Raw genomic sequence first — 15,076 nt, 5'->3', positions numbered from 1 at the left:
ACCAAAGATCTTTCAGAAATTTAGTCAGATGTCCTCATCTCTTGGGTATCAACTCTGCGGTTTATGGTTATAATACCCTGCAGTACAATTTGCATAGGCGCTTTCATGAGCACAACAAACCCCAGGCTGTAGACGGCAGGACAAATTGTATCAGTACCGCCAAAAGCTAAATTTGCCTCTCAGGTCTTCATCTGGATAAAAGCAACAGAGTGTTGTGGCACCTTAGACTAACAAAATTCTTCCAGCATTATGACACTGTTGGATGCATAATGCTATATCATCTGTGGGGGTGTTAACCCTGGATATACAAGAAGAAAAGGCATAAAAAGTTTAAAAGGTCCAACTGTACTGTGCAGAGCATTAATGAACACAAAATCCAGTCAAATGAGAAAAATCCCAAGTGGTGTAGGTATGACCTGTGCAGTTGAAAAAATGCAGTGCCTTTGATCTTCTATTTGTTGCGATTCTTAAGGACATTAATGTCATCATAGTTTTCAGGCAATGCCCCAGTTGAGCCTCTTTTAAAGGTAAAGGGACCCCTGACCATTAGGTCCAGTCGCAGACGACTCTGGGGTTGCGGCGCTCATCTTGCTTTATTGGCCGAGGGAGCCGGCGTACAGCTTCCGGGTCATGTGGCCAGCATGACTAAGCCGCTTCTGGAGAACCAGAGCAGCGCACGGAAACGCCGTTTACCTTCCCGCTGGAGCGGTACCTATTTATCTACTTGCACTTTGTTGTGCTTTCAAACTGCTAGGTTGGCAGGAGCAGGGACCAAGCAACAGGAGCTCACCCCGTCCCGGGGATTTGAACCACCGACCATCTGATCGGCAAGCCCTAGCCCTAGGTTTAACCCACAGCACTACCCACATCCTGAGCCTCTTTTATGCGAGTACAAATGTTAAGCATAAAAAGTACAGCAGGTCTTTCATGCAATATCAGAGGGAGGACCAGGGGCTTCAGAAGTAACTTCTAATGTAGTGTGAGGAACCTCAGGTTTTGCCGGACTCGCAACTCCCAGTCAGCATGGCCTAATAGTCAGAGATGATGGGGGCTTGTGATCTGGCCTGGACTACCCCTAAGCAGCTTAATTCATAAGAATATTTGTGTTTTTCAGGTAGCCGAACTAGTGAAAGAACTTCGCTGTGAGCTTGACCAGCTACTCCAGGATAAAGTAAAAAACCCCAGCATAGATCTTTGTACCTGCCCTCGAGGGTCTCGTATCATTAGCATGATTGTTAAACTTGTGACCACACAATAGCATGGAGCATTTGGTATAAAGACATATCAGCAGAACAATGGCAATAGAGATGGAAGCAACACGGATGCCTGGAAGCCTAAAGGCAAAGTGGCAATCAAAGAAACCACTATATTTGGAGTAGCCCTAATGGACTTAATGGGGCTGGAGAAACAAGGTGGTGGGTTTTTTTCACCCAAATCATGGAAAAGTTGGCATATTTTAAGGGAAACACAAGTGTTTCCTTTCCAGGAGCAATCTGTGAAGTACAGAGTGAGAGACTACAGTATTGTTATTTATGCCAATGAAAACTCAAGAGAGATCCAAAAACATTCAATTCTAATGTGTTTTTCTTGTTACTGTTTTTGTCCAATTAAGGATTAACTCTTTTTGCTACAAAATGATGGTCTATTGACTTGCCTCTTCTCCTTAAGGCAGGACTTGATGTTTACTATAGCAACTGTTTGTATTTTCCTAAATTCTAAAGTGGATTCCCCTGTAAGCTTTCCCTAAAACCTGTCCTAATCTGATCAATTAATCAATGTCGGTTGCCAAAAATTTAAATGAAAGATAAATGGTCTTTAGTATAAAAATGAACCAGGTTCTATATGAGCTGGTGTGTGTGTGTGTGTGTGTGTGTGTGTGAGAGAGAGAGAGAGAGAGAGAGAGAGAGAGAGCGCGCGCGCGCGAGCGAGCACACAGGGCTCAAATTACAGCTTGCCAAAGGCTGTGTTCTCAAAGGGTTAGTCTAGTTGTCCTTGACAAGACAGCACTTATGAAAGCAGTAAGTTTGAGGTGTGCCAAGTTTTTGCAAAAGCAAGACATGAAGATAATGTTGTTACATCCTAGTTCTGCGCCCCGCTGGCTCCTGAAACCAGATCTTTCACAGGTCAGAAGAAATGGTTGAGGAATGCAAGTACAAAAGAGGCTTCTTTCAGTACAGTTCATTATGACTTGTGGACTCTCATCAGCCTAGCAACTTCTTATAAACAAGGAGCACAATCCTGCAGAAATTAATGGGACTTGAACAGAAGCTCCCAAAAAGGTGCATTGAAGGATTTTTAAAAACAGTAAACCAACATTGGGGCAGGAGTGGAGAATGCACAATTGCTATGGCGATAGAAACGAGCCTGCTGGTGGTTAAAAATAAAAATAAAACTCTGTATAGTAACTATGTATGTCACCTGAGGTGCTCATTGGTTGGAGGTAATGGTGATCAACAAGCTCTATAAATAAACAGGAACTTGTTCATTGGATTTGTAAACTAGTTTGATGTTTCTTTTTTGCAAGAAATTATGTACAGGTACAGTGGCGCCTCGCAAGACGGAAAACCCGCTAGACGAAAGGGTTTTCTGTTTTGGAGGCGCTTTGCAAAACGAATTTCCCTATGGGCTTGCTTCGCAAGACAAAATGTCTTGCGAGTTCCTGCGGGGTTTTTCCCCCTTTTCCCCCCTCTTCCTAAGCCGCTTATCAGCTGATCCGCTAAAAGCCGCTAAACCGCTAATAGCGCTAATCCGCTAAGCTGTCAATGGGCTTGCTTCGCAAGACGAAAAAACCGCTATACGAAGAGCCTCACGGAACGGATTAATTTCGTCTTGCGAGGCACCACTGTAACTTCCCACTTGTGCAGGGGTTATGTTCCAGTCCCCTGCATGCATAAGTGAAATTGCCTAGTGGGGAACACCTTCTAAACACTCTTTAAACACCCTCTGTTGCGCTCTCTTCAATCCATACCAAAAATACTGTATCCAAAAATATGCACAACTATAATTGAAGCTCTGCGGCTGGCAGGAGGCTGGAGGATGCACGGGAAAGAAACTCCTGTTGTTGTGATACCCCACACATCAGCTGTTAAGTGGGGAGGCTGAGCAGCTTAAACAAAGCCTGCTATGCCTTTGGTCTCTTCAGGGCTTTCTCTGTCCTCACTAACATCCTCTGGGGAGGGTCTCACAAACCACGAGGTTTTGATGTGGATATTAACTCAAGTAAATCCACTTGCATCTGTGTAACAGGATCAGTTGAATTGCCCCATGAGTGTCTTATCAGGAGGAAATTCTGCTATAGAGGTTTGTGTAGTAGATCTTCCCTGACACCCTGTAACAGAAGCAATAGCCTTCAGTGTAGAAGATTACTTGCCGGTTCACTGGCTGCATATACTGCAGCGACCTGTCACCATATCACTTCTCATAAAGACTTAAAACACATCACTTTCCAGTGAATACAAAGATTTTCAGATAAGGACAAAGATGAAAGCAGCAATTTTAGGGGTTTTGAATATGTGAAAGTACAAGCTACATATGATGTGTTTCCTCAGCTATTGTAATTATTCTGCTTGTATATTATGAACTGTAGTTCATAGAGGTATTCCTAATTTAATACCAGTACTGAGTGGTAAGAATGTGATGCTTTCATATGTGACTCTTCATGACTAATAGTAATTGAATATAAAGGAGCATTCACAGGATCCCAAAAGGAAGACATAAAAACTAACGTCAATGCTTATTTTCATATAAAAAATATATATAGTGCATATTTGTTACATTTGCCATTTCTTCACAAAACAAATCCAGAAAAACCATTCTATTTTGACTGTGACTTTCTGATAGCACTTAGGAACACAAAATGCCTAAATTGAGGGGAAATTCAACAGTATTTTATAGATCAGCCTCCCAATATAACTAGAAGCCCTTTGCAAGTAGGTAACTTCATCCCAATTCTTCAACTCTGTCATTGCTGAAGGCCAAGATAACTTTGTATCAATCCTTGAACTCGAGACAAAATTATTTCATTGGAACTATTGCAATCCTCTGGTCCATACGGTGGGTCAATAGTCAACACCCCTGCAACACAGAGTGTTATTTGTGACTCTCCTTGCTCCCTTACAGGAATATGGTTTTTCTCCAACCAGTTCTTCAAGCTGCTTTTCTTGTCCTCCAGCTCCTCCTGACTGTAAGTTTGGCTTTCTCCAGGCATGAATAGGTGGGCAAGTTTCTCTTTCATAGCATCAGATGCTTCGGACAATATCTTCACCTCTTGCACTGCATGCCCCAAGATGCCTGAAACAGACACTTTTCCGTTCTCAAGAGGATTTGCCAGAAGAATGCTGTCAAGAAAAGGAATTCACATAAAGTTTTGCAACTTGGTGGAAAGACCTACAGAAATCTCACATGCTAAATGCTATCAAATTTATACTCAACTTTATCTCATCAAAACACACAAGCCCCAATGTCTCCGTCCCACAAGCACCTGCACCATGAAGCATTCAGGTCAGAATGCAGCAGCCATCCGCCCCCACAGTGAAAAATTACAAATGTGTGGAATTGCAATAGCATTCCAGGCTGATCCCATTACATCACACCAACAAAAAGAGTGCAAGTTGTTATGCCAACATTAGCTATATTAACCAGCAGTCTTATTGTCTGAAAATGTTACTAGGGTCAGTTCACCTAATCCTTAAAAATATTTCAGCCACTGTAGCTAGCCAGTGCCTACTGTACAATAAGCAATGCATGCCAAGTGTCATTGTTCATAACATTTTTTCCCACTGTTACACATTTTTCAAGCACTAAAATACAAATCTATACAAATAAATGCATTCCCTCAAAGTAACACCCTCCCAACTCAGTAGTGTTTAGTTCAATAGCATCCATGTATTTAGCCACTGAAAATCGAAAGGTACAACTCAGCCCTTATAGTAAGTATGGGATGCAGAAATACTAAAATCATTTCATTTTGGAAGAACAGAGGTTTCAGTTGGCGCATCACAGTAATTCCTAGTTGCTAAACTTTTACCCTTCTGTGGTATATACAAAAACTCAAGCTAATGAAGTATCTCATGAAAGTGAAGTGGCAAGTACTGTACTTAAAACCAATCTATTGCAGATGCATTTGGTCCTATAAACCAATCCCAAATCTTTTAACCTCACCCCACATTTTTAGACCATGCTCCATTTTAAAATGGTTAATATTAACTAGAACTATTATGAAAGAAAATTGTCTAAAGGCATATAGAGTGAGTTGCTTCCCACATCTTTTCAAAAAAGTTAATGATTTGTTAACAAACATACAAAAAAGTGCAAACATAAGAACTAAAACAAAAATCAAAAGCCCACATTCTTAGGCAATGTGGAATACCACTGCTAAACCTTAACGCTGATGGTCAGTGACCTGATCATACTGTCTCAATTTTACCAGTGTAGAAAACTCATCTGATGCTGTCTCAAACATTTTCCTCTTTTTCCCTTCTACTTGTTCAGCTGTCCTATTTATGAGAATATCAGTGAAAAGAATAAATTGTAGGGCAAATTTCTAGTTGTTGGTGTGAATAGAAATTCTGAAGTGTGAAGCCAGACATCAGACATTTGTCATAGCAGCAGCAACAACAGGCTAACCACATGCTGAGTAGAAAGTAAAATTTACAGATATTTTACAGATTTGTTTTTCTACTAATGGTTGTGCTTCCCCCTTCCCCTCCCAATTCTTGTTCTGATTCATGGTTTTGAAAATAAAATAAATTTTGATACAGTGGTGCCCCGGAAGATGAACGCCTCGCAAGACAGAAAACCCGCTAGACGAAAGGACGCCTCCATTTTGGAGGCGCTTCGCAAGACGAATTTCCCTATGGGCTTGCTTCGCAAGACGAAAATGTCTTGCAAGTTCCTGCGGGTTTTTTCCCCTTCCCCCCCCCTTTTTCCTAAGCCGCTAAGCCGCTTATCAGCTGATCCGCTGATAAGCCGCTTATCAGCTGATCCGCTAAAAGCCGCTAAACCGCTAAGCTGTCAATGGGCTTGCTTCGCAAGATGAAAAAACCGCTATACGAAGAGCCTCACAGAACGGATTAATTTCGTCTTGTGAGGCACCACTGTACATCTCTCTCTCTCTGCGTATCACACTTCCATGCATACTGAACTCCTGCTTACTTGGCAGACACTGGATCAACTGTTAAAACCCATCCTTTATAATTCTGTTTCTCAGCAGCCAGAACTTCAATTTCTTTATTCACATAAGTCAGCCATTCCAAAGGTGTCTTCCTCTGCCACTCAGTCATATTTCCTATTTGCTGAACCAAATGAGAAAACAAAAAACACACTGATCAGCAAAGGTTGATAAAGCTGTCTGTTAAAACAATGTCTAGATATCCCGCTCGTATCTAGAAGTTAGGAACAACAGCACAATCCTAGATTTGTTTATTTTTTTTATTTCTCATTTATTAATTTTGTATACTGCTCTTCCTCCAAAGATCATAGGGGCTGTTCACAACATAAAAAATGAGAACACAAAATACATATTAACCGAAAACCAATAACTTCCTTCCCACAAATAACATTTATAAGGCCATAGAATGTTAAACAGCCAAAAGTAGGACGCAAATTTTAAAAAATAAGGTTTACAATCTAACGCAATTGACTTTAGAGACTCAAGAAATGCAATAAGGGCACCAAGTATCACAGCTAAACATATCTTCCACCCACTCTTTTTATACTCGAGATCAGGGCATGTTTCTCCAAAAAATAATCTTACTGTGCAAATAATAAAGTGTTATTCAACCCGGAGCGAGGGCATGTTTTGGAAAGGGTCTGCACTCCCAGCGCAGAAGTTTATTTGGAATCTAAAGCGCCCCCGTTCACCCACACAGTTCTTGCTTCTTCTCTGCCTTTATGCCCATAAAAGAGGCACGGAGCCGGATCAACAACATTTTCCCATCGCACTCACCGCTAAAGATGAAATGCGAGTTTCCCTGTAATCCAGCCGGTAAAGAAGGCGAGGGATTCAGGCGAAACGCATGCAGCGTTTCGCTCCCGTCGTCATTGCTTGGGCCCAGAATGCATCGGGTTGTAGTTTCAAGTTCCTCCTCTGCAAAAAAGCAATATCCGGAAACAGCTGCTTACTGGCAACCCCTTCATTCATGGCATATTCACTCCCATCTCACGCCCTAAGAATAACCGCGCTCAGCAAGCAGCCCCGCAGAAGGAGCTGGCAGAGCTCAGAAGTTTAAGCAGTCCGGCAGCAAATGATAATTTACCCTATTTTGCTTACTCCGCCTCTCTTTGCCTAAGGTTAAAAAGAAAATTAAAAGCCGATTCAGAGGGCAAATCCTAATAGATGACTAATCAGAGGCAACTCCTGTAAAGTTTAGTGGGTAAGTGTTAAGATTAGTTTTCCAGAGTGCGAATGCAAAATAATTTTGTTCGGATTAAGTCGCCCTGAATCCAGCGAGTATGCCTAGAATTGCAGCTTCAAGGGACTTTTTTAAAGGCACGTTTTTAAAAAGCTTTTGTAATAGTCCCAGGATGGGGGTTACAATATTTTAAAGCAAGGAGGGTGTTTGTTCCTTTATGTTACTGTAGAATAGTAGGGTTTTCCCTAGCGTGCGTTGTGCTTTCCGTTCCAAAGATAGTATTTTTATATTACATTTGTTAGTCGCTTTATCTTACCCAAGGCAACTCAGAGCGATTTACGAACCAATCTAGCCAGTTTGCATTGCATGAAGTAGCCCAAAACAATGGGTCAGGTTTCAATCCCATATAGACTTAACCTGGGTTTCCCAAACTCTGCTCGCTAGCTGTTTTTTTTGAACTACAACTCCCATCATCCCTAGCTAGCAGGACCAGTGGTCAGGGATGATGGGAACCGTAGTCCAAAAATTGCTAGAGACCAGAGTTTGGGAAGCCCTTGGTTCAATTGAACTTACTCGGGTTAGCCTCTGTATAAACATGCACAGAAATAGAGCATGACTCTCGAGTCAGCTCTATTGAACGTAGTGAGTCTCACCTGAGAAAACCGACTTTGGAGTGCACCATTATGCCTTCCGTATAGTTAAAGCTATGGTTTTCCCAGTAGTGATGTATGAAAGTGAGAGCTGGACCATAAAGAAGGCTGATCGCCGAAGAATTGATGCTTTTGAATTATGGTGCTGGAGGAGACTCTTGAGAGTCCCATGGACTGCAAGAAGATCAAACCTCTCCATTCTGAAGGAAATCAGCCCTGAGTGCTCACTGGAAGGACAGATCCTGAAGCTGAGGCTCCAATACTTTGGCCACCCCATGAGAAGAGAAGACTCCCTGGAAAAGACCCTGATGTTGGGAAAGATGGAGGGCACAAGGAGAAGGGGACGACAGAGGACGAGATGGTTGGACAGTGTTCTCGAGGCTACCAGCATGAGTTTGACCAAACTGCGGGGGGCAGTGGAGGACAGGAGTGCCTGGCGTTCTCTGGTCCATGGGGTCACGAAGAGTCGGACACGACTAAACGACTAAACATTATGCCTTTTACATACTAGTGTTACGAGGAATCTCTTTCCTCCTCAGAGAATGAAGTGCAGTTTAGAGGAAGCTGAGGAATTGCCCTCAAGGCCCACGAATGCACGCTCACATTTAAGGCTAAACGTATGCCATTATTTTACAACAAGCTCTTTAATCTGGTGTGATGCCTGGAGTGAAGAAAACTGACCGATGTTCTGTTATTGTTCATTTTATTCAGAAGGCTCTCACGTTCTTATTCGCTGTTGGCTGGAGGTCCTTGGGCGGAGTGTAAAAAATAAACCACCTTTTAAAAGGTTAACAGCCATCGGTTTCCCAATGGACAACATAGAAATACTGTATTGATTTACTGTAGCAGAACATAGGGGGCGCAAATGGACTCAAGACACGTGGATTTGAGGGAACAAGCGATCCCTTTCATTGGTTGCAAGGAGCTTCTCAGCGACCATTGCCTTTTCACGAGCACCAATTTTCCCAAACCCTTCACTCCTCCTTGAGCAACCCCCTAAAAAAATTCAGTGCGGACCAAACTTTCCGAACGCGCAAATATATGAAAATCCGCTTCCACACCGGGAAGCCATCGTAGAAAATCTGAGTGAAATGTTGCTGAGCGGCGTACGGTGGGGCGCTCGATGATAATGATAATGATATACCCGAGAAAACGGCACGTGTTTTCAAACGGGCAAATTACACGCTCGGGCAATAACCGCGTTCCCAAAATGGAGGCTGTCTCAGCCTCCGCTCCCTCCCTCCCTCCTTCCAGCCTGGCGTTGCTACGGAAACCGAAAGCTGACTTTCTTCCCGCCTTGCCGGCCCGCGGGGGCCTGGCCATTGTTACGCGCATGCGCGCCAACGGCACCTCCTATATAAGGCCCCGCGAGTCCGCATGCGCGTGGAGACGGTTGGGCTTTCCCCCCCTGCTCGGGCGAAGATGTCGCGGTATGGCCGTTACGGTGGAGGTGAGTGGAGCGAGCTGGGAGAAGCGGGTGGAGAAGAGACCGCAGCGACGCCTCTCTTTGCCTCTTTTCGCTGCCCCGCTTAGCTAAATCCGCGGTGCCCAGGCCGTATTCCGTGGCGGCGGCGGCGGCGAAGAAGCCCGTTAAGCGGCAAAGTGCCGCCACTGCCGCCGCCATTTTGCACAGGCATGGTCGCCGGCTGCGCTGAGGAGAAAGCGACCCCCGGGTTCGGCGCTGTGGCGTTTCGGACGTTGGAACTGCGCCGCTGGCTTGGTGTGAGGAGGGGACTCCCCTCGGGGTAACGGCAGACGGCGCTTGTGGCCGGAGCTGGCGGGGTTTGTTTTCCCTCCCTTGGGCGCCACTGACGCTGCGCGGGCAAAATGGAGGCGGCGCCAAAGATGGCGGCGCCCAGGGCTCCTCCGCTCGCCTTCGGCAGCGAGGAAGAGGAGGTGGGCGGGCTGGCTGGCCGAGGGAAGAAGCCGCGAGGGCGGCGGCGGCGCGTTTGGCTGAGCCGTCGGCGGAGGGAGGGCGGCGCGAGGGCGGAGAAGCGGCGCCGGAGGGCCCGAAGGTCAGTTGCCGTCGCCTGCGCTTCCTCTGCCGGCTGCCTGCCGGTTGGCGCGCTTTCCAGGAGCCTCTAATAAAGGGAGTGGCGGCCTCGTTGAGCCTCGCCAACTTCTGGCGTGTTCCCCTTTCTCCTTGAACGCGCGCCTGCTTAAACTTTTGTGCCCTGAAGTATGGGAAGTGCGCTTCTTATGCAGGTTGTTGTTGTTGTTGTTGTTATTATTATTATTATTATTAATTGCTTTGAGTATCTCGACTATAACACCCAATTAGATGGACAGGAAAAACTAGGAGAAATCTTGTGCGTTTGATACAGGGTGTCGGTATAATAGTATTATTTTCCTCCTCCTTGTCGCTTTGACGTGCCCCCCCCCCCCCCAGCTGCCAGCATGGATGCCGGAAACTTGCGTTTATAATGGTTGCAGCCCTGCTTTTGCGGTTCAGTGGGAGTGCAGTTTGGCAAGTGAAGTGAACGTGAATACTTAGATAGCAGTGAAATTGACTGAAGACTATTAAGGACGTATATTTTCTTGGGACTTTATTTTAAAAAAATCTTTTTTCTTTTCTGTGTGTAGAAACCAAAGTATATGTTGGTAATCTAGGAACTGGTGCTGGTAAAGGTGAACTTGAGAGAGCTTTCAGCTACTACGGACCATTACGCACAGTGTGGATTGCGCGAAATCCTCCAGGATTTGCGTTTGTTGAGTTTGAAGACCCAAGAGATGCTGAAGATGCAGTTCGTGGGCTAGATGGAAAGTACGTGCAAGTGCTAACTGGTTATCTATCTACACAAGAATAAAAATGAATTCCGAGTCCATAGTTAGGTTATTAAATATGTGTTTCTGTTGCAGAGTGATCTGTGGCTCTAGGGTTAGAGTGGAGTTATCAACCGGTATGCCACGCCGGTCTCGCTATGATAGACCCCCAGCTCGCCGCCCATTTGATCCCAATGATAGATGTTATGAGTGTGGCGAGAAAGGTCATTATGCTTATGACTGTCATCGCTACAGTCGTCGGAGAAGAAGCAGGTATGTGTAGATATAAGGAGATTTGTTTTCAGCAGTTAATCATAGTTTTTATTAGCAAAAAAGGTAATGATACACCGTTTTAAAAGTAAATGTTTTAATTTATGTGGGTATATTACAATTGTTTATATTTTGTGTTACTATGTTAATATGTTAATAATCAACCTGGTCAAAACCTTTCAGGTTTCTTCGTTTGAGTCAGTCGCCTTGATTCAGAATGTCACGAGCCTTAAGATTTCATGCTGAGGCGCCTTGCAAATCCGACAATTAAGATCCTCCTAGACCTTGAGGTGATCAGCATAAGAGGCCAGATCCCCTCGAGCCATCTACACCTAGCTTCACCTTATTCTTTAAAGGGCAGAAAAATTGAGACGGTGATCGCCGTAACAGTAAATTTGGCTTTCAATTGGGGCCCCCTCCGGTTTAAAAAGAGGAACACCAGATTGACCACATTCCCACCTAGAAAAATCTTCTTGCGTCAATCAAGCCTCACCTGGCTCATTTGGCTGTCAGTTTGATCGTCGTTAGATTGAAGAGAACACCTAGATGCAGCGACCGGCTATAGATACTTCTAGATCGTCTAGATCTGCTAGACCTTGGGCCAAAGAGGGTCGACCTGCAAACTTGCAAGGTTTATTTTAAATACACATTACAGTGTTTTATATTATGATTGTAATTCTAAAATGTTATTCAGTTTAACATCTTTTTTAGGTAGTAAAAATACTCAAGACATAGGCCCTGATTTTTTTCAACGTACAAGACACTAATTTTTAATTATCAGATATTTTGGCTTCGGCAAAGGCTCACATGTTAACTGTTGAAGTTGTGGTCTAATACTTTTCTTATCTAACCTAAAACTAGGTCACGGTCTCGATCTCATTCAAGGTCCAGAGGAAGGAGATATTCTCGCTCACGTAGCCGAAGTCGTGGCCGGAGGTGAGCATCAAAATTGGAACAAGGTGCTTTAGTTTAAGAATCAGAATGGCATATTTGTAACAGCCACCTTTCTTTTAGATCCAGGTCTGTCTCTGCTCGGAGATCAAGATCACTCTCCCCTCGGAGATCCAGATCTGTCTCGCCACGCAGATCCCGTTCAGGTTCTTTAAAAAGATCAAGGTAATTTTGCTAATAAGCTTAATGTTCATGGAGTTGATTTAATTATCATTAGTATCTTAATACTTTTACCCCATATATTCAAAGCAGCTTACAAAAGAAAAAGGAATTGTAGGCAATATTTAAAAAAACCATAAGTAAATGCAACAATAAAATCTTTGATTGAATCAAACATATATCTCTGAAGAAAAGCATATCTGGGCACCATATGTTCTAAGTTTCCTCCAGAATGAATAGAATTAATGAACTTTGTATATTGCTGTGACTGCATGTCTACAACCTTGTTTCATGACAGCTTTCATTCACCTGCATAGATGTGTTGTTAAGAGCTTGGAATTGAGTACCTTCTCTTTAAAACCTAGGTCTCGGTCAAGGTCAAGATCCAGGTCCAGGTCCGTTTCACGACCCAGAAGCAGGTAAACGTCAATGCTTTGTAAAATAGTAACTAGTAACTAGCTAAATTATGTGAAATGGGCATTTTTCTAAATGTTAATCACTTCCAAATGCCTCTTGCAATGTTTTAATTTGAAAGCATCAAATGTCTACTGTACACACAGGCTTATACTATGAATGCGAGTTCAATTAGCCTACTCCATACATTTAAGCAGTTTAGAAGCAATCTTTGTGGTTCTCGAGTATTCAGCATCAAAATAACCAATTGCAAGATGTTACCAGCTTCTTTCATGCTTTTATTTTAAAACAGATAAATCATGGCTATAGATCAGGGGTAGTTAACCTGTGGCCCTCCAGCTATTGTTGGCCTCCAACTCCCATCAGTCTCAGTCAGCAAAGGCAGTAGTCAGGGATGATGGGAGTTGTATTCCAGTAACATCTGTAGGTCCACTGGTTTCCCTCCCTGGCTGTAGATACTGGAATCAGTCTAGTGTTTGCTAATGTAATGTAATTGATGCTGTTTTAACAGCCGTTCCAAATCAAGATCACCATCTTTAAAGAGAAGGTAAGCTGAGCCTCTGAAGGAGACATATTGCATTTTACGCAGATAACAATCAAAATAAAGTTTATAACAGTGTTGTATATCCTGGATTCACAGTTCTACATTTAAAACATTAAAATAATGTTACTAAATGTTAAAATTCCTACTGAGCTGTGATTTGTTTCTAGTTCTTTATAATAGTTTTTAGGTTTTTTTAAAAAAAGTGAAATAATGGGAGATACCCATGAAATAGGGTCAAAGCACAAAAACTGGCATCTTCTGTTGGGAAAAAGAATGATTACTATTCACTCAGGGTCTGAGGAACTGTGGCAGGCCACTTAAGTGTAATAAAAATTTGCTCTTAAGCAAATTTAAGATTTAACCAAAGTCCAGAACCATTCTCAAAAAGGGTGTTTAATAATAATAATACAGCATATTAATAATAATGGAGCATATTACCTGGCTATGTTAATGGACAATAAATGTAAATGGCTCAAAAGTTAAACGGAGAAGGTTTATAGTTGTGACTGAAACCTTCAGGAAATTGGCAGGACAATCGAGACATTGAACAGCAACTAGCTGTTACATAATAATAGTAGACTGTGTCAGAATTTTTAGTTCCTCATGAGTATATGTGTTTAAAAGCATTTTTACTTGATTTAATATTCAGTCTTGCTTTTTCAGTTTTGATATGAGCCATTTATATCCATTCTCCATTAACTCAGGGTAAGTATGCTTCTTGAACACTGCAAGAGAGCTTGGTAATACTTCCTATGGGAATGGGGGTGCATGCAAACTTTTAAGTTTGCTTCAATATTTAACATTAAGAGCTTGTAGCCTTCAATTCCAACTAACATCCTCTTCTAAAGCAGCATCCAAATAGGTGCTAGGATTAAAATTACTAATGTGCAGGTAGCATGGATCCCCTTTTAAGAACACTAATTATTAATTTCCAATTTTTACTAATTTTAACATTGAGTAACCTAGTGACTTCATTTTTCCCCCTTTTTTATTTTTAGTCGTTCGCCATCAGGAAGCCCTCGAAGGAGTGTGAGTCCTGAAAGACTGGATTAGAATTTCAAAGAACGTGATAGGAAGAATTTTGTTTACGTTATTTTAAGGGATTTCTTTGGTGTTATTGACAAATGTAAGGATTTAGTTGACTGAAAACCTTTTCTAGGGCTAACGCAGCGAGGATCTTGATCTTCTAGTAAAATCTGTAAAAGCTGCTACATTAGACTAGTGCACAATTTCTGTATGTAATAACATCCTGTGATCTGAAAAGTGGGTCTTTTTATGGGCACATGAAATAAAATGTGTATTTCTAACTTTGCTGTAATGCTATTTGCTTCTGTTAATCAAGTGCATGTTAAAAGCAGATTACAGATACCTTAGTGTTGTACACAAATACTGTGCAAGGGTATTGGCTAAAAATACTTGTGGCTACCACTAGCCTGCGGGCATCAAGCTTTAAGTGTGACATTTAATTTGGTGCTTCAGGCTTTCTGGGGTGTTATGACTTGCAAAGGTATTTTTAAGGAAGCTGCTTGTCAATCTGATTCTGTAATGGTATTTATACAACTGTTGGAGTTTGATCTGTTAACTTGTAAAATCAAGTTGGCTTGCTTAGCAGAATATTTTTATGACATACCACCACAGGCACAATTATCTTAAATGAGGCCACCTTAAATTGTATTCAAATTGCCATTTTGTTTGAGTTCTAGCTTGGGATACCAAGAAAATAGTGTAAGCAATGGGCTTTTCCCAAGGCATTTTGGATAGAAGGTAACAGTGAATTAGGCAGATCCTAACCTGATTCAAAGCAGAATCTGATCTTGTGAAAGTAGTTTCTATCTCATACTACTAGGCTCCCTTGTTCACTTATTCAGTTCACTCATTCTTTCTCCCTTAATGAAAACAGGAAGCTAGTTTGAGGACTGTTGATCTTCGCTGACAGCATAAATTGCATTTTAGCTTCCTTAGCAGGGCAAAAT

At 42.5% G+C, this 15,076-nt stretch overlaps 3 protein-coding genes across 6 annotated transcripts in view; 2 read left to right on the top strand and 1 right to left on the bottom strand.

The window, feature by feature from the left end:
• The window catches only part of DHX57 (DExH-box helicase 57), a 31,988-nt gene extending 29,490 nt beyond the window's left edge, over positions 1–2,498 (top strand). For both annotated transcript variants that reach the window (XM_079968469.1, XM_079968470.1), the window contains exon 24: positions 1,115–2,498. In XM_079968469.1, the coding sequence (XP_079824595.1) occupies positions 1,115–1,258 (144 nt within the window). In that variant the 3' untranslated portion in view covers positions 1,259–2,498. The remainder of the gene's footprint in view (positions 1–1,114) is intronic.
• Positions 2,499–3,710: 1,212 nt separating this feature from the next.
• On the bottom strand, positions 3,711–9,120 carry GEMIN6 (gem nuclear organelle associated protein 6). Its single transcript, XM_079969076.1, has 4 exons — positions 8,831–9,120; positions 6,948–7,082; positions 6,154–6,300; positions 3,711–4,337 (listed from the first exon to the last, which is right to left on the bottom strand). Exons 3-4 carry the CDS (start codon positions 6,279–6,281, stop codon positions 3,962–3,964), a joined length of 504 nt encoding a protein of 167 aa, XP_079825202.1. The 5' UTR covers positions 6,282–6,300; positions 6,948–7,082; positions 8,831–9,120; the 3' UTR covers positions 3,711–3,961.
• A 202-nt stretch (positions 9,121–9,322) lies between these two features.
• On the top strand, positions 9,323–14,410 carry SRSF7 (serine and arginine rich splicing factor 7). Of its 3 annotated transcripts, XM_079969006.1 has the most exons (9): positions 9,323–9,452; positions 10,586–10,766; positions 10,862–11,038; positions 11,897–11,971; positions 12,050–12,151; positions 12,511–12,564; positions 13,071–13,106; positions 13,767–13,808; positions 14,102–14,410. In XM_079969006.1, the coding sequence occupies exons 1-9, from the start codon at positions 9,380–9,382 to the stop codon at positions 14,154–14,156; spliced, it is 795 nt and encodes a 264-aa protein (XP_079825132.1). In that variant the 5' UTR covers positions 9,323–9,379; the 3' UTR covers positions 14,157–14,410. The 3 variants fall into 3 exon arrangements, with proteins under 3 accessions (XP_079825132.1, XP_079825133.1, XP_079825134.1); XM_079969007.1 differs by lacking the exon at positions 13,767–13,808; XM_079969008.1 differs by lacking the exons at positions 13,071–13,106; positions 13,767–13,808.
• The last annotated feature ends 666 nt before the right edge of the window (positions 14,411–15,076 follow it).

This window comes from Podarcis cretensis (assembly GCF_951804945.1).
Source record: "Podarcis cretensis genome assembly, chromosome: 3".
Taxonomy (NCBI): domain Eukaryota; kingdom Metazoa; phylum Chordata; class Lepidosauria; order Squamata; family Lacertidae; genus Podarcis; species Podarcis cretensis.
This window is presented reverse-complemented; position numbering and strand designations above follow the sequence as displayed.

Bases quoted from the DNA above. Each gene is read 5' to 3' on its own strand.
- GEMIN6 (XM_079969076.1), bottom strand. From the start codon at position 6,281: ATGACTGAGTGGCAGAGGAAGACACCTTTGGAATGGCTGACTTATGTG. The intron at 4,338-6,153 runs GTAAGCAGGAGT...TTTTCTTGACAG, and splicing joins GTTGATCCAGTGTCTGCCAA to CATTCTTCTGGCAAATCCTC.
- SRSF7 (XM_079969006.1), top strand. From the start codon at position 9,380: ATGCGCGTGGAGACGGTTGGGCTTTCCCCCCCTGCTCGGGCGAAGATG. The intron at 11,972-12,049 runs GTGAGCATCAAA...CCTTTCTTTTAG, and splicing joins AGCCGAAGTCGTGGCCGGAG to ATCCAGGTCTGTCTCTGCTC. The intron at 12,565-13,070 runs GTAAACGTCAAT...CTGTTTTAACAG, and splicing joins GTTTCACGACCCAGAAGCAG to CCGTTCCAAATCAAGATCAC.